The sequence below is a fragment of the Hemitrygon akajei genome, chromosome 22 (genome assembly GCF_048418815.1).
Source record: "Hemitrygon akajei chromosome 22, sHemAka1.3, whole genome shotgun sequence".
NCBI classification, from domain to species: Eukaryota; Metazoa; Chordata; class Chondrichthyes; order Myliobatiformes; family Dasyatidae; genus Hemitrygon; species Hemitrygon akajei.
In genome coordinates this window covers 10,968,069-10,994,003 of record NC_133145.1, presented here as the reverse complement: position 1 = coordinate 10,994,003, position 25,935 = coordinate 10,968,069, and the positions used below count along the sequence as shown (strand labels likewise).

The 25,935-nt window shown below is 47.3% G+C and overlaps 1 protein-coding gene across 1 annotated transcript in view; it reads right to left on the bottom strand.

Moving 5' to 3' along the window:
• myo15b (myosin XVB) overlaps positions 1 to 25,935 on the bottom strand; it is a 452,296-nt gene that overhangs the window by 306,173 nt on the left and 120,188 nt on the right. The window contains exons 18-20 of the mRNA XM_073026589.1: positions 20,129 to 20,206; positions 17,537 to 17,685; positions 4,171 to 4,216 (exon numbers count right to left, since the gene is read on the bottom strand). Of these exons, the coding sequence (XP_072882690.1) occupies positions 4,171 to 4,216; positions 17,537 to 17,685; positions 20,129 to 20,206 (273 nt within the window). The remainder of the gene's footprint in view (positions 1 to 4,170; positions 4,217 to 17,536; positions 17,686 to 20,128; positions 20,207 to 25,935) is intronic.

Here is a 25,935-nt window from a genome sequence, read left to right as displayed (position 1 = left end):
GTAACACCACACCCTGCCATCCTCTTCACAACCACTGTAACCCAGTAACACCACACCCTGGTATCCTCTTCACAACCACTGTAACCCAGTAACACCACACCCTGGTATGCTCTTCACAACCACTGTAACCCAGTAACACCACACCCTGGTATCCTCTTCACAACCACTGTAACCCAGTAACACCACACCCTGGTATCCTCTTCACAACCACTGTAACCCAGTAACACCACACCCTGGTATCCTCTTCACAACCACTGTAACCCAGTAACACCAGACCTTGGTATCCTCTTCACAACCACTGTAACCCAGTAACACCACACCCTGCCATCCTCTTCACAACCACTGTAACCCAGTAACACCACACCCTGCCATCCTCTTCACAACCACTGTAACCCAGTAACACCACACCCTGGTATCCTCTTCACAACCACTGTAACCCAGTAACACCACACCCTGGTATCCTCTTCACAACCACTGTAACCCAGTAACACCAGACCTTGGTATCCTCTTCACAACCACTGTAACCCAGTAACACCACACCCTGCCATCCTCTTCACAACCACTGTAACCCAGTAACACCACACCCTGGTATCCTCTTCACAACCACTGTAACCCAGTAACACCACACCCTGGTATCCTCTTCACAACCACTGTAACCCAGTAACACCACACCCTGGTATCCAGTTTACAACCACTGTAACCCAGTAACACCACACCCTGGTATCCTCTTCACAACCACTGTAACCCAGTAACACCACACCCTGCCATCCTTTTCACAACCACTGTAACCCAGTAACACCACACCCTGGTATCCTCTTCACAACCACTGTAATCCAGTAACACCACACCCAGGTATGCTCTTCACAACCACTGTAACCCAGTAACACCACACCCTGGTATCCTCTTCACAACCACTGTAACCCAGTAACACCACACCCTGGTATCCTCTTCACAACCACTGTAACCCAGTAACACCACACCCTGCCATCCTCTTCACAACCACTGTAACCCAGTAACACCACACCCTGGTATCCTCTTCACAACCACTGTAACCCAGTAACACCACACCCTGGTATCCTCTTCACAACCACTGTAACCCAGTAACACCACACCCTGGTATCCAGTTTACAACCACTGTAACCCAGTAACACAGCACCCTGGTATCCTCTTCACAACCACTGTAACCCAGTAACACCACACCCTGGTATCCTCTTCACAACCACTGTAACCCAGTAACACCACACCCTGGTATCCTCTTCACAACCACTGTAACCCAGTAACACCACACCCTGGTATCCTCTTCACAACCACTGTAACCCAGTAACACAGCACCCTGGTATCCTCTTCACAACCACTGTAACCCAGTAACACAGCACCCTGGTATCCTCTTCACAACCACTGTAACCCAGTAACACCACACCCTGCCATCCTTTTCACAACCACTGTAACCCAGTAACACCACACCCTGGTATGCTCTTCACAACCACTGTAACCCAGTAACACCACACCCTGGTATCCAGTTTACAACCACTGTAACCCAGTAACACCACACCCTGGTATCCTCTTCACAACCACTGTAACCCAGTAACACAGCACCCTGCCATCCTCTTCACAACCACTCAACTTTGACTTTACCTTTCTCTCCCAAAAGAGAAAGGAAACTTCCATCTCGGACAAAGACCTCAGCGTTGACGCATTGAAGGGAAGTGAAATTTATGTGAAGGAGAGGGAAATAGAGTGATTTTTGGCTGGATCTAAGAAAATTTATTTTAAAAAAGCAGGGGATCAATGTATGAAAACAGAATCTTTGAATATTTGCAAGGAAGTTCGATAGAGGCTTGAAAAGCAAAGAGAGCAAAGTTTATTTGAGAGTTAGGGGGCATAAGTTTAAGGGAAACACGAGGGGGTATTTCTTTACTCAGAGAGTGATAGCTGTGTGGAATGAGCTTCCTGTAGAAGTAGTAGAGGCCAGTTCAGTTGTGTCATTTAAGGTAAAATTGGATAGGTATTTGGACAGGAAAGGAGTGGAGGGTTATGGGCTGAGTGCGGGTAGGTGGGACAAGGTGAGATTAAGAGTTCGGCACGGACTAGGAGGGCCGGAATGGCCTGTTTCCGTGCTGTGATTGTTATATGGTTATATGGTTATTGTCGGTAGAAAAGAATGCGCAATTAAGTTTAGAATCAGATTAGTCAGGATCTAAAGAGCAGAACAGTTTAAAGGGCTGGGTGTCCTACTCATGCTGCTAATTCATAGGTCTGCACGTACAGCAGGATCTAAGCATCAGACTATCTTCGCTGCAGATGATTGGCCCTAGAACAGAGAAGGGAAAAGGGGATTAAACAGAGGATTATGTAGAAGACTTCAGAATGATGAAATTCATTGAGAGGGCAGGAAGAAATCATTTCCAGTTTCATAAGGGGTAATAATCAGAGGAGGCCAATAATCAGAGGACTTTGATTTATGATAATTGGCAAAATAATTGCAGGAGAATAGGGTATAATTTTATTTTCATGCAGTGAGGTATGTTGAAATGGAATGTGCTCCTTAATGTGCTGTAGGAAGCTGGTATTTCAGCACTTTAATAGAGCATTGGATATACATATGAACAGCAGAAACTACCATGAGGAAGCAGGCAGTTGGATCTAACTTTACATCATTTCTAAAAAGCTAACACAAACACAGCTTGAAATACTCTCTGAACAGTCAATGAATTTGAGTTCATCTGACCGATAGATTGATAAAGGTACTTGGGATTGAGAAAGGAATTGTGCTTTAGGGATTTATTTTGTATTGGTGGAATCCATAACTCATCTAGGAAGCCAATGATGAAAATCTTTAAAGCTGAGAGCATGTATAAGAGAAGTCGAACAGCAGAGCACATTTAACAAACATCAGGAGTGCAGGAGAGAAGGAAGTAAATGTGTGACTGGCTATGTGGAAGAGGGCTGTGGACAAATGATATGGGGGTGTGCCTCTTTGCAAATAGAGCCATCACTTTTGTCAGTCTCCCTATCTCCCCACAGTGGGAGCTCACACTGGAAAATCCAGCACCTCCAGACACAGATTTTACCAGTTTGTGCTTGGAAAATTATAGCAAGAATGTGAGGCTGAACTGCCTATATGCTCGCATGAGAAAGGATAATGGTTTTAAGACATTGTATTCCTTCATTTGGCAATGAAATGAAAGTTGAGGGAAGCCTTGTTGCAGCCATATTATGAACAAATTTACCTGCTATCAGCTGATTACTCATGAAAATGTAAAGGTTCAACTAAAACTATGCATAGTTTAGTAACTAATTCCATGCTTTCTTTCTGTGATGGAGAAACACAAACATTACCTTGTTATTCTGCTTTCACTGCCCTGAGTGTATGCACTTCAATGACCAACCCCCCCCCCCCCCCCGTATATTCTTGTAATGGATGATAAACTAAGTTGATGTGCTTGAGTTAGCTTTATGGTGCCTTTCCCACAGAATATTCCATTCCTTTAGTAATGAGGATGTGTACAGTATATGTTGTTTGTATACTGTATTTAAGGAAGACACTTTTGTTTATTCTGTAATATGATTGTAACAACATTGTGAGGTGCATCATATTCTGATTCATGTGTAGTCTTAAGCTGACTTTGTGGATAAGTAAAGATGGGATGCCCTGATGCCTAATAAATGGAGCTCTTCACTCTCTGGCTAGGAGTTCACACTGAATAAAGTATAGAGCTGTTATTGTGTAAGTATCTTTTTGTAAATATAGATAGTTTTCTTTTTGCTATTTGCACTATTTTTTCTGAGTTTGATTTTTGACACATCTAATAAACACTCTTGCACATAAGTGTTCAACAACTCCAGCTACTTTTGCGTTTGTCATAATCCACATATCTTAACAACCTTGATATAGAAGAATTTAATGATCTTATTATTTCATGTGTAGACTAACCCTACAGACAAACCCTGAACCTTGCCCTTATAAAGAAATTTATGTAATTTGCACATCGATTGGGCACTGGAATTTCAAAAGGTTGCTTTAAGTGTGATTGCTTAAAATTGCTTTATTCAAACAACTACTGTATATTATTGATTACAATGAGAGGAAAATCTAACTGACCAAAATATGAAATGTAACTAGAAGCAATAATTTTACTTAGCAAGAACAGACATGAGGAAATGACATACCTTTTTATTGTTTGGTTTTATGCAATGGATGAAAAATGGATTACACCTGGAAAATGAAAGAACATCAAAACTGTTATTGTGTTACTTTACAGAATCTTCACAAATGTTACTTTACAGAAATATTGCAAGTTCATTAACTGGAAAAGACAAAAATAACTTTACCACATAGAGGCACATGAGCCTGTGGTACTCACTTCCAGAATAAAAAGACTGTGTTACAACCTAAAATTAGATCAGGTTGACAATGCTCACCCCCCTCAATTGTAAAGGTCACATGGATGATTGGGGTTGAATGGCCTCTTTCTCTGCTATCTGTTCAATGGATCAAGTGATTATCCAGGCGAAGGTGAAAATTAACACTCTAACCTGGGATGTGTTAAAGGTACCACACAACCTGGCAGAATGAATCCAGAATTAGTCAGGAGTAAGACCTCTCTGTCCATGATGCAGCCTCTGCTAGTGATGACTTTGATTTGATGATTTGATGAATTTGATGACTTTGTGAGTCCGTTGAGCAATGCACATTAAAGACACCCAAATGTTCACCAAAGTGACCAAATAACAGGTGTGAAAAATTAGCCTTTCTTCTCAGTGGGAGGGGAGAAAAGGAGGGAGGCGAGGACAGGCCGGGTGGGGAGGGTGGAAGAAGGGTAGAGCAGTCACAAGTGAGGCTGTAATGAGATATTTTTGGGTCTTGAGTTCTGAGACAATGGATGCTGGGGGAGAGGAGGTAGTGATCAAGGCTGAGGAAAAGAACATTTTGACAGTTTTGTCCTGGAGACTGAGGACCAGCTTTGTTCTGCAAGAACTAAGTGTCCTGCTAGGATCCAGCGACACCTTGAGACAGCAGAAGGTACAGCAATGGCAATGGGACCAGACAATATCCCTGCTATTTGCTGAAGACGTGTGCTCCTGATGAGCTGAACCCCCAGCCAATGCAGTTGCAGTGCAGATACCGGCACAGACCCATCGACATGGAAAGTTGCCCAGGAATGTTCTGCTCCGAAGGCAGGAGATATCCAGTCAAGGTAATTACTACCCAGTGTACTGTCAGTCAGCAGTGGTGTTCGCTCACCAGTCACCTGATACCCAGTTTGTGCTTCATCAGGACTGCTGAGCTTCAGATCCTAAAGAGCCTTGATCCAAACACAAGCCAAGAGGCTCTGTCTCAGAGGACTATCCCTGACATCAGTGCAGCACTTTGATGGAAATCTAGTCTGCAGAAAGGAAGGTGCTTTTGATTGATGGAGGTCAATCATCCCAGCCCCAGTACTTCACTGCAGGAGTTCCTTAGTGCCTGGCCTAACCATCTTCAGCTGCATTATCAATTCCTTCCATTGTAAGGTCAGAAGTGGGGATGCTCAGTGATGGTTGCCAAAGGCTCATTATTATTTGTGACGTTAGATGAAGGGCTACTGAGGGATTGATCAGGTAAAAAATGAAAACATATGACAGGTGTAGCGCCTAGGATCAAGGGAGTCTCTTAAGGAATGTAGAGTGCATAAGAGAAAGCTTAAGAACAAAATTAGAAGGGCAAAAAGAAGCCATGAAATATTGTTAGCAGGCAAGATTGAGGAGAACCCAAGATATTCTACATCAGGAAAAGGGAGAAGAGGTCACTTTAGAGACCAAAGGGGTAATTATGTGTGAAGCCAGGGATGTGGGCAAGTCTTAAATGAATACTTCTGTATTCACTAAGGAGATGGATTGGAAAGTTCATGAAGGGGTAAGCTCATAGGCTGGAGCTGGTTAGTTTAAGCCATATAATGTCCAGCCAGTGCAGTGCACACCTGTGGCTATTCCCCATAATAGTATGTGTACAACCACCGGGTCTCTGGCACTGAGTCTGGTGCTGTGACTCCGAAGAGGACTGCAGTGTTGACAGTAGATTCCTTAGTCAGAGGAACAGAGACAAGGTTCTGTGAGCACGATAAAGACACGCAGATGGTACGTTGCCTCCCTGTGCCAGGGTCAGGGATGTCTCAGATCGGGTACATGGCATTCTCAAGGGCGAGGGTGAGCAGCAGGAGTCTTGGCACTAAGGTGAGAAGGTCATGAAGAGAGATTTTAGGGAGCTGTGAAACAGAATCTCCAGGGTAGTAATCTCTGGATTTGCTGCCTGAGCAACACAGCACTGAGGGTAAGAATAGGATGATTTAGCAGGTGAATGCATGGCTGAGGAACTAGTGCAGTGGGCAGGAGTTCAGATTTATGGATTACAGAGATCTTTTCTGGGGCAGGAGTCATCTGTACAAAAGGAACAGGTTACACCTGAACCTGAAGGGGTTCACGATCCTTGTGGTCAGGTTGGCTAAAGTTGTTTGGGAGGATTTAAACTAATTTGGCAAGGGTTGGGAATTGGAGTGGTAGTGCTGAAGATGATGTAGCTGGTTTACAAACAAGAGGCAATGAGTAGTGAGCAGAGCCGACTGACAGAGCAAAATTGTAGTCAACAGGATGAGTTGCAACATAAAAGGACAAAATTGTAAGGGTGAATAGAGGACTGAAGGTGGTATATTTGAATACATGCAGTATACGGAATAAGGTAGATGAACTTGTAGCACAGTTGCAGATTGGCATGTCATTGACTCATGGCTGTAAGAAGATTATAGCTGGGAGCTTAATGTCCAAGGATACACACTATATCGAAAGGACAGGCAGGAAGGCAGAGGGGTTGGTGTTGCTCTGTTGGTAAAAAATGAAATCAAACATTAGGAAGAGGTGACATAGGATCAGAAGGCATTGAATCATTGTGGATAGAACTAAGGAACTGCAAGGGTAAAAAGACCCTGATGGGAATTGTGTACAGACTCCCAAAAAGTAGTAAGGAGGTGGCCTACAAATTACAACGGGAGATAGAAAATGCATGCCAAAAGGGCAATGTTACTACAGTCATGTGGGACTTCAATATGCAGGTAGATCAGGAAAATCAGGCTGGTGCTGGATTTCAAGAGGGGGAATCTCTAGAGCACTTACGAGGTGGCTTTTTAGAGCAGCTCGTGGTTGAGCCCGTTAGGAGATAAGCTATTCTGAATTGGGTGTTGTGAAATGAACAGAAATTGATTAGAAAGCTTTAAGGTAAAAGAACCCTTAAGGGAAAGTGATCATAATATGATTGAATTCACCCTGAAATTTGAGAAGGAGAAGCTAAAGTCGGATGTATCAGTGTTACAGTGGAGTAAAGGGAATCATAGAGGCATGAGAGAGGAGTTGGCCAGAATTGAATGGAAAAGAACACTGGCAGGGATGATGGCAGAACAGCAATGGCTGGAGTTTCTGGAAGCAATTTAGAACGCGCAGGATATATACATCCCAGTGGGAAGAAGTTTTCTAGTGGAAAGATGACACAACTGTAGCTAAAAGAAGTCATCAAAGCCAGCATAAAAGCAAAAGAGAGAGTAAATAATAGAGCAAAAACTAGTGGTAGGTTAAAGGATTGGGAAGCTTTTAAAAACCAACAGAAGGCAATGAAAAAAGTTATTAAGAAGGTAAAGATGGAATACGAAAGTAAACTAGCCAATAATATTAAAGTGGATACCAAAGGTTTCTTTAGATACAAAAGTGTAACAGAGAGGTGAGATTAGATAGTGGACCAATGACGAGAGAACTGAAGAAGCATTTTACATCAGTCTTCACTGTGGAAGACACGAGCAGTGTGGTGGAAGTTCCAGGTGTCAGGGGTCACGAAGTGTGTGAAGTTACCATTACTAGAGGAGAAGGTTCTTGGGAAAGTCTGTGGTGTGGAAGATCAAGTGCAATGTTAGCATTCATTTCAAGAGGACTAGTATATAAAAGCTAGTATGTAATGTTGAGACTTTATAAAATACTGGTGACATCTTACTTGGAGTATTGTGAGCTGTTTTGGGCCCCTTATTTTAGAAAGGATGTGCCAAAACTGGACAGGGTTCAAAGGAGGTTCACGAAAATGATTCCATGATTGAATGATTCATCATATAAAGAGTGCTTGATGGCTTTGGACCTGTATTCACTGGAATTCAGAAGAATGAAAGGTGACCTCATTGAAACCTATCGAATGATGAAAGGCCTTGAGTGGATGTGGAGAGGATGTTTTGTATGGTGGGGGAGGGGTCTAAGACCAGAGGACACAGTCTCTGTCCTTTTAGAACAGAGATGAGGAGGAACTTCTTTAGCCAGAGAGTGGTGAATCTGTAGAATTCTTTGCCACAGGCAACTTTTGAGGCCACATCTTTATGTACGTACATATATTTAAGGCAGAGTTTGATAGGTTCTTGATTTGTCAAGGCATGAAAGGATATGGGGTGAAGGTAGGAGATTGGTGCTGAGAGGAAAATTGGATCAGTCATCAGTCAATGGGCCAAATGACCTAATTCTGCTCCTGTACTTTATGGTCTTACAAAATACCGTGGGGTCCATGAGGTGTATCTGCAGGTAGATAGGGTGGTAAAGAAGGAATATGCTTTGGTTGAGGTATAGATTATATGAGCTGGGATATCAAAGATGGGAGGCCCCATCCACCATCCCGAGCATTCACTGTCTCCATAACTGGCAAACCATGACTGCAATGTTTATTGTCTACAAAATGCAGTTACCTGCCTAACCTACTCCAAAACCCACAACCTCTGCTGGAAGGTACTAGAACAACCACCACCTGCAGGTTCCCCCTCCAGTCTAAGCACCATCCTGGCTAGGAATTGGCACATCCCTTCACTGACACTGTGTGTGGAGCACTCTCACCAGGAAGCGTGATCTGTGTGAAGAAGACAACTCACCATCATGTTCTCATGAGCATTGGCAATAAGTACAGGACTGGAAGTGACACCAAGATTCTACAAAGTGGAGAAAAAGGACTGAAACGAGAGTGGATTGTGGTTGGTCATTAGATTTGCTTAACATTTGAAATGTTGCAATAATGATCTCAGTTCCTCTGGGAGCTCGGTTTGTGGAGGTGTGGTGGCAGTGTAGAACTCCAGCTTTCTGGGTAATGTTGTTGATGGTGTGGCAGGGCAGAGAACTGAATGTGACCACAGATCTCACTGGAGTTCATGAGCACAACTGGAAACCTCTCTGAAAATTTAACTGGAACGTTAAATTGCAAAATAGGGATAAGAGGCATCAATTTGGTGACAGGAACAATACATCAGTCGGGACACACAACAAGCTCCTAATATAATGACAGGACACCTAGTTTCACCGTAATGTGCATGCCTGATGCACCATCAATAACTCACTCTGAGACGTAAAGGCGAGATATCGGCTTTTATTGACTGGAAGAATGAACAAGCAGTAGTTGACCACCATACTACATCCTGGAGACTGAGAGGCCGGGCCCAGGCCTCAATCACCTTTATACAGGGGTCAGTGGGAGGAGCCACAGGAGCAGTCATCAGAGGGGGGCGTGTCCAGACAGGTATATGTAGTTCACCATCAATAACTCTACCAGGGTCAGTGGGAGGAGCCACAGGAGCAGTCAGCAGGGGGGCGTGTCCAGACAGGTATATGTAGTTCACCATCAATAACTCTACCAGGGTCAGTGGGAGGGGCCACAGGAGCAGTCAGCAGGGGCGTGTCCAGACAGGTATATGTAGTTCACCACATTCACCCTCCCTTTGTTTTAAAAAGAGTCCCCATGTGGCGAAGTTTCTTACAAGTATATTTACAGGTTAAGTCTATCAGGTGGTCGAATCTGTCGCTGCGATCTACGTAGCACCGGCTGTGATTGCATAGGTGCAGGTGGTGGTGATTGCACAGGAGACGGAGGTGGTGATTGCACAGGTGCCGGTGGTGGTGATTGCACTGGTGCCGGTGGTGGTGATTGCACAGGTGCCGGTGGTGGTGATTGCACAGGAGACGGTGGTGGTGATTGCACAGGTGCAGGTGGTGGTGATTGCACAGGAGACGGAGGTTGTGATTGCACAGGAGACGGAGGTTGTGATTGCACAGGAGCCGGAGGTTGTGATTGCACAGGAGCCGGTGGTGGTGATTGCACAGGAGCCGGAGGTGGTGATTGCACAGGTGCCGGTGGTGGTGATTGCACAGGTGCAGGTGGTGGTGATTGCACAGGAGACGGAGGTTGTGATTGCACAGGAGCCGGAGGTTGTGATTGCACAGGAGCCGGAGGTTGTGATTGCACAGGAGCCGGAGGTTGTGATTGCACAGGAGCCGGAGGTTGTGATTGCACAGGTGCCGGAGGTGGTGATTGCACAGGAGACGGAGGTGGTGATTGCACAGGTGCCGGAGGTGGTGATTGCACAGGAGACGGAGGTGGTGATTGCACAGGAGACGGAGGTGGTGATTGCACAGGTGCCGGTGGTGATTGCACAGGAGACGGAGGTGGTGATTGCACAGGAGACGGAGGTGGTGATTGCACAGGAGCCGGTGGTGGTGATTGCACAGGTGCCGGAGGTGGTGATTGCACAGGTGCCGGAGGTGGTGATTGCACAGGTGCCGGTGGTGGTGATTGCACAGGTGCCGGTGGTGGTGATTGCACAGGTGCCGGTGGTGGTGATTGCACAGGAGACGGAGGTTGTGATTGCACAGGAGCCGGAGGTGGTGATTGCACAGGAGCCGGTGGTGGTGATTGCACAGGTGCCGGTGGTGGTGATTGCACAGGTGCCGCTGGTGGTGATTGCACAGGAGACGGAGGTGGTGATTGCACAGGAGACGGAGGTGGTGATTGCACAGGTGCCGGTGGTGGTGATTGCACAGGTGCCGCTGGTGGTGATTGCACAGGAGACGGAGGTGATGATTGCACAGGTGCCGGTGGTGGTGATTGCACAGGTGCCGCTGGTGGTGATTGCACAGGAGACGGAGGTGGTGATTGCACAGGAGACGGAGGTGGTGATTGCACAGGTGCCGGTGGTGGTGATTGCACAGGAGCCGGAGGTGGTGATTGCACAGGTGCCGGTGGTGGTGATTGCACAGGTGCCGGTGGTGGTGATTGCACAGGTGCCGGTGGTGGTGATTGCACAGGTGCCGGTGGTGGTGATTGCACAGGAGACGGAGGTGGTGATTGCACAGGAGCCGGTGGTGGTGATTGCACAGGTGCCGGTGGTGGTGATTGCACAGGAGCCGGAGGTGGTGATTGCACAGGTGCCGGTGGTGGTGATTGCACAGGTGCAGGTGGTGGTGATTGCACAGGAGACGGAGGTTGTGATTGCACAGGAGACGGAGGTTGTGATTGCACAGGAGCCGGAGGTTGTGATTGCACAGGAGCCGGTGGTGGTGATTGCACAGGAGACGGAGGTTGTGATTGCACAGGTGCAGGTGGTGGTGATTGCACAGGTGCAGGTGGTGGTGATTGCACAGGAGACGGAGGTTGTGATTGCACAGGAGCCGGAGGTTGTGATTGCACAGGAGCCGGAGGTGGTGATTGCACAGGAGACGGAGGTTGTGATTGCACAGGTGCCGGTGGTGGTGATTGCACAGGAGCCGGAGGTGGTGATTGCACAGGTGCCGGTGGTGGTGATTGCACAGGAGATGGAGGTGGTGATTGCACAGGTGCCGGAGGTGGTGATTGCACAGTAGATGGAGGTGGTGATTGCACAGGTGCCGGAGGTGGTGATTGCACAGGTGCCGGTGGTGGTGATTGCACAGGTGCCGGTGGTGGTGATTGCACAGGAGACGGAGGTGGTGATTGCACAGGAGACGGACGTGGTGATTGCACAGGTGCCGGAGGTGGTGATTGCACAAGTGCCGGTGGTGGTGATTGCACAGGTGCCGGAGGTGGTGATTGCACAGGAGACGGAGGTGGTGATTGCACAGGTGCCGGAGGTGGTGATTGCACAGGTGCCGGAGGTGGTGATTGCACAGGTGCCGGAGGTGGTGATTGCATAGGAGACGGAGGTGGTGATTGCACAGGTGCCGGTGGTGGTGATTGCACAGGTGCAGGTGGTGGTGATTGCACAGGTGCCGGAGGTGGTGATTGCACAGGTGCCGGTGGTGGTGATTGCACAGGTGCAGGTGGTGGTGATTGCACAGGTGCAGGTGTTGGTGATTGCACAGGTGCCGGAGGTGGTGATTGCACAGGTGCCGGTGGTGGTGATTGCACAGGTGCCGGTGGTGGTGATTGCACAGGTGCCGGTGGTGATTGCACAGGTGCCGGTGGTGGTGATTGCACAGGTGCCGGTGGTGGTGATTGCACAGGTGCCAGAGGTGGTGATTGCACAGGTGCCGGTGGTGATTGCACAGGAGCCGGTGGTGGTGATTGCACAGGTGCCGGTGGTGATTGCACAGGTGCCGGTGGTTGTGCTGGTTCCGGCCTAACTGGAGGTGTCAGCCCACTAGGCGTCAGTGATCCCTCACGCATGTGCGAGGCGCCTGGTAAATACGCGTACGAGACGCCCGGTATACGAGTGTCGTGAGGAGTCTGTGTAGGGCTTAGTGTGCGCAGTGTCACCTCGGGTACAGGGTTCATAGTTACCGGGGAGTGTTCGGGGTAGTGGTCTGCTGCTCCTGCGGGTGCCAGGTCGCGGACGGAGACCGTGTCCTCCCGCCCATCAGGTAAGACCACGTAGGCATACTGGGGGTTCGCATGTAGAAGGTGAACCCTCTCGACCAGCGGGGAGTATTTAGTACTCCTCACAGGTTTCCGGAGCAGCACTGGCCCTGGGGATGTCAACTAAACCAGTAGGGTGGTCCCAGTGACAGACTTCCTGGGAAAAGAGAATAGGCGCTCGTGAGGGGTGGCATTGATGGACGTACATAACAGGGAGCGGATAGAGTGGAGTGCCTCAGGGAGGACCTCCTGCCATCGAGAGACCGGCTACCCTTTTGACTTAAGGGCTAAAAGTGTGGCCTTCCACACTGTGGCATTCTCCCTCTCCATCTGTCCATTTCCCCAGGGATTATAACTCGTGGTCCGACTAGTAGCAATGCCCCTAGCCAGCAGGTACCAGCGCAGCTCGTCACTCATAAAGGAGGACCCTCTATCACTGTGGATATAGCAGGGATATCCGAACAGAGTGAAGAGCTGGCGCAGGGCTTTTATGACGGACGTGGTAGTGGTGTCGGGGCAGGGAATGGCAAAGAGGAACCGCGAGTATTCGTCGATAATATTGAGAAAATAGACATTGCGGTCGGTGGAGGGAAGGGGGCCCTTAAAGTCAACACTCAGTCGCTCAAAAGGGCGGGTGGCCTTGACAAGTTGCACTGTTTCAGGACGGTAGAAGTGCGGTTTGCACTCAGCGCAGATTTGGCAGTCCCTGGTCATCGTCCTGATGTCCTCCAGGGAGTACGGCAGGTTCCGGGCTTTCACAAAATGGTAAAATTGGGTGACCCCCGGATGGCAAAGGTGTGCATGAAGGGCGTATAGCTGGTCGAGCTGTGCGCTAGCACACGCTCCTCGGGATAGGGCATCAGGGGGCTCATTGAGTCTGCCAGGCCAGTACAGGATGTCATAGTTGTAGGTGGAGAGTTCTATTCTCCACTGCAAAATTTTATCATTTTTGATTTTGCCCCGCTGTTGGTTGCTAAACATGAACGCAACTGAGCACTGGTCGGTCAGCAAGGTGAACCTTTTGCCGGCGAGATAGTGCCTCCAGTGCCTAATAGCTTCCACTATGGCCTGGGCTTCTTTCTCCACCGCGGAGTGCCGAATTTCAGAGCCTTGAAGGGTACGAGAGAAGAATGCTACTGGCCTGCCTGCCTGATTGAGGGTAGCAGCCAGCGTGAAATCGGAGGCGTCACTCTCTACTTGGAAGGGAATGGTCTCGTCCACCACATGCATCGTTGCTTTGGCAATGTCCCCTTTAATGCGGCTGAAGGCCGCGCAGGCCTCGGCAGAGAGAGGAAATGTGGTAGACTTGACCAGGGGGCGGGCCTTGTCTGCGTAATGGGGGACCCATTGGGCGTAATAGGGAAAGAAGCCCAGGCACCGTCTGAGGGCTTTGAGAGTGGTGGGAAGAGGGAGTTCTAACAGGGGGCGCATACGGTCGGGATCAGGGCCAATGACCCCGTTTTCCACGCCATACCCAAGGATAGCAAGTCGGGTGGTTCCGAACACACACTTGTCCCTGCTATAAGTAAGGTTCAGAGCTTCGGCCACTTGGAAAAATCGTTGGAGGTTGGCGTCGTGATCCGGCCAGTCGCGACCACAGATGGTGATGTTATCCAGATAGGGAAATGTGGCCTTCAGTTGGTACTGGTCCACCATCCGGTCCATTTCCCTCTGGAAGACTGAGACACCACTTGTGACACCAAATGGGACGCGCAGGAAGTGATAGAGCCTGCCGCCCGCCTCAAAGGCGGTGTAGGGGCGGTCCTCTGGGCGGATGGGGAGCTGGTGATAAGCGGATTTCAGATCTATTGTCGAGTACACCTTGTACTGAGCTATCTGGTTGACCATATCCGCGATGCGGGGTAGGGGGTACGCGTCAAGCTGCGTGAACCTATTGATGGTTTGACTATAGTCCACGACCATCCTATTTTTCTGCCCAGTCCGAACAACAACCACCTGGGCCCTCCAAGGACTTGTGCTTGGCTCGATGATCCCCTCCCTGAACAGCAGCTGCACCTCTGACTGAATGAAGGCCCTGTCCCCCGCGCTGTACCTCCTACTATTAGTTGCCACAGGTTTACAGTCGGGGGTCAGGTTGGCGAACAGCGGTGGGGGAGGGATCTTGAGGGTGGAGAGGCTGCAAGTGGTGTTGGTAGCGCAGCTGTCGGCATGGTGCTGGGCGGGATGTGTGGTTCGGTGTGTATGTGTGTGCGGTAACAGGGTATATGGTGAAGTCCCACCAAACTGAGGATTCCTGACAGTGAGTGGTGGGAGGGGCCCGTCATATGCCATAGTCACACTTTCGAGGTGGATCTGGAAGTCCAGCCCCAATAGCACAGGTGCGCACAGTTGAGGCATCACCAGTAGCGCAAAGTTCCGATATTCTGTGCCCTGCACCACCAATGTCGCTACACAACCCACCCGGATGTCTGTGGAATGAGACCCAGAAGCCATGGTGACCCTCTGACTTACCGGCCGTGTCACGAGTCCACAGCGTTGCACTGTGTCCTGGTCAATAAAACTCTCAGTGCTGCCCATGTCAAACAGGCAGCTAGTCCTGTGCTCCTCCACCAGGATGTCCATCATTGACCTTGCAAGCTGGTGTGGGGCACTTTGGTCGAGGGTTACGGTGGCCAGAGTTGAACTGCCGTCTTGGTGCCCGGTAAGCACCGGTGGGGCGGGGCATGGTGACACCGACAAAGATGGCCGCCCACATCCGGGCATGCAAGATGGCGGCCCCCACGTCTCACACAGGTAGTGGGCGGGGCAAGGTGACACCGACAAAGATGGCCGCCAACATCCGGGCATGCAAGATGGCGGCCCCCATGTCTCACACAGGTAGTGGGCGGGGCAAGGTGACACCGACAAAGATGGCCGCCAACATCCGGGCATGCAAGATGGCGGCCCCCACGTCTCACACAGGTAGTGGGCGGGGCAAGGTGACACCGACAAAGATGGCCGTCAACATCCGGGCATGCAAGATGGCGGCCCCCATGCCGCACACGCAGCGCTGCCCGACCCCGCTCGTGGTTTAGTCTTACAGACCTTGGCAAAATGGCCCTTCTTCCCGCAAATGGAGCAGGTCTCTTCTCGGGCCGGGCAGCGTTTTCAGGGGTGCTTTTCGAGTCCGCAGAAGTAACACAGCTCGGGCTTTCGCCTGGCCGCCGCCGTGGTCGGGTTCGGGGAGTTTGTGGAATCGCGACTGGCAGCGGTGTTGGCGAATTCGCTCGTGGGAACCGACGGCGGCAGGGTCTGAGGTGTCCACTGAACCGGTGGGGAATCGCGTGGCTGGACAGTGTCAGCGTTGTGCAGAGCAGCCTCCAGCGTGTCGGCCGTCTCAATCGCCGAGTGTAAGGTAAGATCGGCATTTTCCAGCAGCCGCTGGCGCACGTACACTGACCGAATTCCTGTCACAAAGGCGTTTCGTACTAGCAGCTCCGCATGCCGTGAGCGTTTTTCAGTCACAATCTCGGACGAGCGTCTGTAGAGCTCTAGAAACTGGGCGCACGACTCTGCAGGCCGCTGTCGGCGCGTAGCTAAACGATGTCTTGCGTAGACGGTGTTCACCTGCCGCAGGTACTGTCTTTTGAGGGCGTCCAGTGCCCCTTCGTAGGTCGGCAGGTCTCTGATAAATGAATAAACCTTTGGGGTGACTCTCAAGAGGAGAATTCTGTGCATAACAGCGGGTTCAGTTGCACTAACCTCCTCCAAGTATGATTGGAAGCATGCAAGCCAGAGTTCAAAGGCAAGAGCTGCTTCAGGGTCTTGGGGGTCCAAATCCTATCTTTCCGGACGTAAAACGGTTTCCATGTTTTAAAACTTCCAGTCAATAAAATTGGTGCACCATCAATAACTCACTCTGAGACGTAAAGGCGAGATATCGGCTTTTATTGACTGGAAGAAGGAACAAGCAGTGGTTGACCACCATACTACATCCTGGAGACTGAGAGGCCGGGCCCAGGCCTCAATCGCCTTTATACCGGGGTCTGTGGGAGGAGCCACAGGAGCAGTCAGCAGGAGCAGTCCAGACAGGTATCTGTAGTTCACCATCAATAACTCTACCAGGGTCTGTGGGAGGAGCCACAGGAGCAGTCAGCAGAGGAGCGTGTCCAGACAGGTATCTGTAGTTCACCATCAATAACTCTACCAGGGTCTGTGGGAGGAGCCACAGGAGCAGTCAGCAGGGGGGCGTGTCCAGACAGGTATATGTAGTTCACCACAATGCCCAGTGGCCAGGCTGTCCTCTCCATGCAATGGAACACTACCGCCCTCTACTGGAGGCACCAGCTGCAGCTTGATGGCCACAACACAATAATGTCACATGGAAAAGAAAAACTGCAGATACTGGAAATCCAAGCAACACACACAAAGCACTAGAGGAACTCAGAAGGCCAGGCAGCATCTACAGAAAAGAGTACGGTCAACATTTCAGGCCAAGACCCTTCAAGAGGACTGGAGAAAAAAAGATGAGGCGTAGAGTTAAAAGATGAGGGGAGGGGAGGGAGAAACACACGGTGATGGGTGAAACCAGGAAGGGGAGGGGTGAAATAAAGAGCTGGGAAGTTGATTGGTGAAAGAGATGCAGGACTGGAGAAGGGGGAGTCTGATAGGAGAGAACAGAAGGCCATGGAGGAAAGAAAATAGGGAGAGGAACACCAGAGGGTGGCGATGGGCAAGCAAGGAGATAAGGTGAGAGAGGTAACCGGGAATAGTGAGGTCACACTCAGGTTGGAGGAACAACATTTTATATTCCGTCTAGGTAGCCTCCAACCTGAAGGCATGAACATTGATTTCTCAGCTTCCGGTAATGCCTGCCACTCATCCCCTCACTATTCCCAGGGAGGCTCTCAATGCACATAGATACCTGCTATAATGTGAACAGTTACCTACCTCCTCAGTTTTGTGATCAGTTCCAACAGGCTGTTCTGAAATTTGGCAGCCACAGTTGGTGCCTGGTTTCGCTGACCTCGACCCCTGCACCTAATTCTCTTCTGCAGATGAAAACTCTCCTGCGCCATCTTGAACAAGTCAGAGACCATCTGGAGTAAGAGGTTGAGACCGGTCAGAATCCATCACTGTCAGTAGTTGTCCCACTGGTGCAGTACACTGTGAAAAGTTCACTTTAAAGGTTGAAGATACAACTTGGTGGATAAAATAGGCAACAATATGGCAAACAATGTTTTTCAGAGCACAAGCAAAATATTTTCCATTAAATAGAGAAACTAACAAGGGAGTAATTGAGGTTAATGAAAGGTTACAAACATGGATTGCTGAGGAGTGCAGGATAACAGAGAATATCGAGGTCAGGATAGGAATACCCTGAGCAGTGATATTGAGGCTTTAACTCTTTGAAGCTTCAGCAAAGAGAGGCTTTATCCAGAGAAGAAAAAGAATAGAAAAGCTCAAGTTTTTTTCCCTCCCTGCTTTAGATCTGCTCAGCTAGGATAGTAGAGATGCCAGGCAGGATAGTGGGATGTGGGAAGGCAGGGAGACCACCAGTGACCCTGATGACTACGACTGTGAGAAGTGCATCCAGCTGCAGCTTCTAACATTCTGCATTAAGGAGTTGGAGCTGGAACTGGATGAACTCCAGATCATTCAGAAGGCTGAGGGGGTGCAGGACACAGGAGGCTGAGTAACATTCAGGAAGGGGAAAGGGGTTAAGGAACCAGTGCAGAGTACAACTGTGGCCATCCCCCTCAACAACAGTACTTTGGATACGGCCAGGGGATGAACTAAAATAGGAAAGTCACAGTGGTCGGTTCTCTGGCACTGTCTAGCCTGTGATTCAGAAAGAGGCACACAGTGGTGATAGAGCATTCATTAGTTAGGGGAATGGACAGGAGACTCTGTGGGTGAGAACAAGATTCCCAGATGGTATGTTGTCTACAAGGTTCCAGGGTCTGGGATATCTCAAATTTGGTCCTCAGCATTCTTAAGCCAGAAGCTGTGATCCATGTAGGTACCAATGATGTAGGTAGGATGAGTGACAAGACAAAATAGGAATTTTGAGGGAGTTAAAGGACAGGACCTCCAGGGTTGTGATTTCAGGATTGCTACCCAGACAACTAGGAAAATTATACAGTTTAGTATGTAACTAATGAGTTGGTGTAGGAGTGAGGGCATAAGATTTTTGAATCATTGATGGGACCTATACAGAAGGGATGGTTTGCACCGAAACTGGAGGAGGACTAATATTCTAACTGGGAGGTTTGTTAATGCTGCATGGTAGGGTTTATACTACAGTTGCAGGGGGATGGGAACCAGAGTGCCAGAACAGTTAGTGGAGAGGTTGTGGAGGCAGATGTTGTTAAGACCTCAGAAAAAGTCAGGAATCAAATGAGCATGATGCGACAAGTGTCCTGAACTGTGTATATTTCCATGCAAGAAGTATCATAGGAAAGGCGGATGACAGTGCTGAAGATGAGGTAGCTAGTTTACAAACAGAGGCAATGTGTAATGAGGGGAGGTTGTTGATAGGGCAATCAACAGGGTGAGTTGCAATGTAAAATGCAGACAAAATCAAAAAAGGTGAACACAGGACTGAAGGTGGTATATCTGAATGCACACAGTATATGCAATAAGGTAGATGAACCTGCAGCACAGTCGCAGACTGGCAGGTATGATGTTCTGGGCATCACTGAATCACGGCTGAAAGATTATAGCTGGGAGCTTAATGTCCAAGGATACACACTGTATTGAAAGGACAGGCAGGAAGGCAGAGGGAGTGGCGATGCTCTGTTGGTAAAAAATGAAATCAAATCATTCGAAAGAGGTGACATAGGGTAGGTGTTGAATCATCCTGAAACTGCAAGGGTAAAAAGACCCTGATGGAAGTTGTATACAGACCCCCCAAACAGTGGTAAGGATGTGGTCCACAGATTACAACAGGAGATAGAAAATGCGTGCCAAAAGGGCAATGTTACTATAGTCATGGGGCATTTCATTATGCAGGTAGATTGGGAAAATCACCTTGGTGCTGGGGGATTTCTAGAGTGCCTGTGAGATGGCTTTTTAGAGCAGCTTGTAGTTGAGCCCACTAGGGGACCAGGTATTCTTGAATGGGTGTTGTGCACTGAACCAGAATCAGGAAAGAACACTGGAGACAAGCAGTTATTTCACAAAGCACTAACCACCTGTGTGACACTTCTTCATGCATTACCATGCTTTTGCCTTTAAATACTGAAAAGAGAAGTGAGGTGGCAACAGAGCAACTTCTTCCCAATACTTCTGTGCAAAAATTGAGAACAACACCAAGTTCATTATTCCAACCCTGAAGTGATTTCAGTGTTCAAATCATTGTTACGCTTGGTTCAATGATAATAAAGCCCATTAACTTAAGAACAATGAAGACACCAGCCTTGACTGAATACTCTTCATTGCCCCACTGCCAGGTCTCCACTGACAACACTGATGAGATCTCAGGTCAATAAAAATCATCTCCAGCTCCCCAGCCCCTTTGCTGAGCTCTGTATCACAAACCTTATTGTTGCTCTGTATAAACAGTTCCATCACTTCTGGCCTGAGCTGGTCACGGTTCTTATCCAAGAATTTATGGACCTGTGTGAAGGAAATTGATTTGCTTAATTCTGTGTATTATGACTTGATCTTTGTACCAACCAGTTCAAATCCAATGAGGATAAGGTAACTGGCTGAATCAGCGATCAAATGAAGCAAGGCCCGTGAGCTGGCTGCAGAAGTTGTGCCCCGCAGTCAGTGGTCAGTGGGCTTTGCTCAAAAGGATGGAGTTTGGGGAGTCCAACAGGCCCAGCAACAGCTGGTAAAAGCAATGTAAAGCTGAGAGGAGTCTGACAGCTTCACAGTTGGGTATGGAAGGACAATGAGCAATGGAAGGACAGCCCTTTGCCCATTTCCTTCCATTGCCTACTCTCACTCGTCCATCAAAGCCTCCCTCCTGAATTCCCCAGCCACACGCCTACAACAAAGGCAACTTACCACAACTAGTTAACCCACCAGCACAGAGTCTTAGAATACTACAGCATAGAAACAGGCTTTTCAGCATATCCAGTTTGTTCAAACTATCAATCAGCCAATTCCCATCAACCTTACCTGGACTATAGTCCTCCACATACACGTAGGCTTCACCAATGTCTTATACAACTGCAGTATAATATTCCAAACCCTGTACTCAATAAGGTCAATGTGCCAAAAGTTCTCTTTACAACTCTTTCTACCTGTGATGCCCTGTCAAAGAATTATGGATCTGTAATCCCTGATCTGTAATCTTCTTCAGTGGCCTACCACTCACTGTGTAAGTGCTACTGTGGTTTGTCCTCCTAAAGTGCAACACCTCACACTTAGAACCATAGAACATTACAGTACAGAAACAGGCCTTTTGGCCCTTCTTGGCTGTGCTGAACCATTTTCTGCCTAGTCCCACTGACCTGCACCTGGGCCATATCCCTCCAAACCCCTCTTATCCATATACCTGTCCAAGTTTTTCTTAAATGTCAAAAGTGAGCCCGCATTCACCACTTCATCTGGCAGCTCATTCCACACTCCCACCACTCTCTGCGTGAAGAAGTCCCCCCCAATGCTCCCTTTAAACTTTTCCCCCTTCACCCTTAACCCATGACCTCTGGTTTTTTCCTCCCCTAGCCTCAGTAGAAAAAGCCTGCTTTGCATTCACTCTATCTATACCCATCATAATTTTATACACCTCTATCAAATCACCCCTCATTCTCCTACGCTCCACGGAATAAAGTCCTAACCTATTCAACCTTTCTCTGTAACTCAGTTTCTCAAGTCCCGGTAACATCCTTGTAAACCTTCTCTGCACTCTTTCAACCTTATTAATATCCTTCCTGTAATTCGGTGACCAAAACTGCACACAATACTCCAAATCAGCCTCACCAATGCCTTATACAACCTCACCATAGCATTCCAACTCTTATACTCAATACTTTGATTTATAAAGGCCAATGTACCAAAAGCTTTCTTTACGACCCTATCTACCTGTGATGCCACTTTTAGGGAATTATGTATCTGTATTCCCAGATCCCTCTGTTCTACTGCACTCCTCAGTGTCCTACCATTTACCTTGTATGTTCTACCTTGGTTTGACCTTCTAAAGTGCAATACCTCACACTTGTCTGCATTAAACTCCATCTGCCATTTTTCAGCCCATTTCTCCAGCTGGTCCAAATCCCTTAGCAAGCTTTGAAAACCTTCCTCACTGTCCACAATACCTCCAATCTTTGTATCATCAGCAAATTTGCTGATCCAATTTGCCACATTATCATCCAGATCATTGATATAGATGACAAATAACAATGGACACAACACTGATCCCTGTGGCACACCACTAGTCACAGGCCTCCACTCGGAGTAGCAATCCTCCACTACCACTCTCTGACTTCTCCCATTGAGCCAATGTCTAATCCAATTTACTACCTCTCCATGTATACCTAGTGATTGAATCTTCCTAACTAACCTCCCATGCGGGACCTTGTCAAAGGCCTTACTGAAGTCCATGTATACAACATCCACTGCCTTCCCTTCATCCACTTTTCTGGTAACTTCCTCGAAAAGCTCTAATAGACTTGTCTGCAATAAACTACACCTGCCATTTTACAGTCTATTTCACTAGCTGCTCCACATCCTGCTGTAAACTTCGATAGCTTTCTTTGCTGTCCACTACGGCCCCAGTCTTTGCGGATGTGGGCAGAAACTGGAGCAGCTGAGTGAACCCACAGAGTCACAGAGAGAATGTACAAACTCCACATCTTCTGATAGCTGCCTCAAGAAGCTCTTTATGAAGCGCAGGTGAACCAGAATTGTCCTTCATGGGAGTAAATCCACAATCAGTCCTCAGTCTGCCCCAGAGCTGAGTCCACACCAATCAATGAATAATATAAATAAACCATATAACAGCCATAAAGACTGGTGACAGTCCCTGCAACGGGTCCAGATGGTTTTAGCATGGAATTCTTCAAAGTATTTGGTCCAAAATTGTCACCTCTGTTCTTATGAATGTTGAATCACTCCAGGACAGCTTCCAGATTGCCACCTACTTTATGTAAAGCTAATGTTCCTCTGATTCCAAAACTAGGCCGTGATCATGGTTTCATCATATCGTCCCATTTTGCTGCTGCCCATTGAAACCAAAATTCTCGGGAAAGTCCTGGCCAATAGGTTAAAAGAATGCATTTGTCCTGACGAAGGATCTCGGCCCAAAACGTCGACAGTGCTTCTCCTTATAGATGCTGCCTGGCCTGCTGTGTTCCACCAGCAATTTGTATGTGTTGTTTGAATTTCCAGCATCTGCAGATTTCCTCGTGTTTGCATTTGTTCTAGTATTCATCCAGATCAAACTGGCTTTACGCCAGGTAGACATATGCATTTTAATTTGCATCGTCTTTTCAATATTTTATATACAAAACATACAGAAGAGACTGTAGTCATTTCATTAGATGCGCAATATGTGGAATGGCCGTATATGATGTTTGCACTTAAGAAATTTGAATTTGGATCATCTTTCATCAAATGGATTGAGATAATTTATTCACACTCATCTGCCCCTATTAACACTAATCAGAATATTTCCTCCCCTTTTGCAATTCATCGTGGGACTCGTCAAGGCTGCCCCCTTTCTCCGTTTTGGTTTGCAGTTATCATTGAGCCACTGGCTGTTAGCATCAGACAGGAGCCTTTGATATCTCCTATTGATATGCATGGACATAAACATCACCTTTCATTATATGCTGACAATGTCCTTTTATATATCTCCAGCCCACAAACATCAATACCCGCCCTTATGACACTAATTAATAATTTTGATAGTTTCTCAGGTTTCTCTATTAATTGGGATAAGAGTGAACTAATGTCAATCACTGCAGTGGTTAATACAGAGTATTTACAGTCTATTCCCTTTAAAATAACTTAGGATAATTTTTCCCATCTTGGTGTGTCTATTACAAAAAACCCAGATGACCTTTTGCAAGTGAATTGGTGAAACAAAGTTGAACAGGTTGAATACAATATTGACTTTTGGAAAACCCTTCCAATTTCTTTGGTGGGGACGGTTAACGCAATCAAGATTATTGTACTGCCACGATTTTTTCATCTTTTCCAGTCAATTCTATGTTTTATTCCTCTGTCATATTTTAAGCAATTGGATTCAATTATTATACCCTTTATTTGGAATGATAAAGCCATTAGAACTACTAAAAAACACTTGTCAAAGCCCAAGGAAGCAGGTGGTTTTGCCCTACCGGACATTAAATGTATTACTGGGCTGCCCACCTATCCATTCTTGCATGGTGGAAAAAAGGCCCACCATCTACCTCAGACTCGTGCCCAGCATGGTTACTCATAGAGCGAGTTATTGGAGAGGGTTCAGAGAAGATTCACTAGAATGATTCTGGGAATGAGAGGGTTAACATATGAGGAACGTTTGACCACTCTTGGACTGTACACCTTGGAGTTTAGAAGAATGAGGGGGGACCTCATAGAAACATTTCGAATGTTGAAAGGCATGGACAGAGTGGATGTGGCAAAGTTGTTTCCCATGGTGGGGGAGTCTAGTACGAGAGGACATGACTTGAGGATTGAAGGGCGCCCATTCAGAACAGAGATGCGAAAAAAAAATTTTAGCCAGAGGGTGGTGAATCTATGGAATTTGTTGCCACGGGCAGCAGTGGAGGCCAAGTCATTGGGTGTAGTTAAGGCAGAGATTGATAGGTATCTGAGTAGTCAGGGCATCAAAGGTTATGGTGAGAAGGTGGGGGAATGGGACTAAAGGGGAGATTGGATCAGCTCATGATGAAATGGCGGAGCAGACTCGATGGGGCGAATGGCCAACTTCTGCTCCTTTGTCTTATGGTCTAGGACTTCCTTAGAGCTCTCCTTAATAGCCCCACTGCAGTTTAGTCACATTTTAGTAACAGCTTTGTGGTTGGCAGCACTATAAGAATTTGGAAGCAGATTCAACTACACATTAAGGCCCCAAAAACTCATATTGACACTCCGATTTGTGACAATCATACCTTCTTGCCTGGCCTGAATGATACTGTTTCTTCGTCCTGGAAACAGAGTGGCATCTGTAGTGCAGGTGACCTATATATTAATGTAAACTTTGCCTCATTTGCGCAGTTACAAGCAGTTTACAATATCCCTGCATCTAGTTTTTTTTTTAGATAATTACAAATTTGAGATTATATTAGCAAATATATACCTAATTTTGAAGTTTTAGACAAACATGAGTCCCTGGAGGCAATAAATAAATTTGATCCGGTTACTCGTAGTGCCGTATCCTATTTTTATCAGATCCTACATAACGGTGCTTGGGTGAATACTGCAGGTCTTAAACAGGCATGGGTGTAGAACTGACAGAGGAGGTCTGGGATGAGTGTTTAAAGAGTATACATGATTGTTCGGTCAACATCAGACACAGACTTATACTGTTTAAAACATTGCATAGACTCTATTATTCCGAAGAAAAGTTGCACAGTTTCTATCCTGATGTTTCACCAGTTTGTAATAGATGTAAATCTGAGAACAGTAACTTGTCACATTCATTCTGGTCATGTTGTAAGCTTTATGCATACTGGAAAAGTATTTTTCACTGTTTCTCTGAGGCTTATGGGAAGCGGTGGGAACCAGACCAGCTCATAGCCATCCTTAGAGCAACAAGCTCCCTATCTTCAGCCAATAAGTATGAAAATATGGCTGTATTGTTTGGAATGGTGATTGCTAAGAAGTTAATCCTGCAAATGTGGAAAATGGACACTGTGCCTACGTACGATCTGTGGCTGAGAGAACTGGCAAATACGTTACATTTGGAGAGACTGAGACTATGTAATGAGGACAGAGGGGTCATCTTTGAAAGGATATGGGGCCCTGTATTTCTTACGGGGTGAGGACTGAGGCTGTTTTGGTGTGGTGCACCTCTGCAGTGTATGTTTACATTTGCCTTTATATTATTCTCCGTTTTGCTGCTCAATATTTAATTTGATTTTGTTATGGTCATGGTTTTTCTGGATGTGCAGTATCTTTTGTTTGTTGTTTGTTTGCAGAAAAAAAAAGAATAAAAAATATATTACAGACAGTCCCTGCATGATAGAACATTTTCGTTGGGGCTTTACTCTGTTTCGAATCCATGACATATCGTCCCAAAGGGTGTTCAACAGGAGAGGGTGAAGGAAACTTCACTCTTAATCTAAATGCCCTTTAATGCCCCTGGATGTTTGATGTGAGACATAAGGATGGCATCACTCATGCTGTGTTTCTCCTGTGAAAACCTGATTACATAATGCATGCGGAGTGTT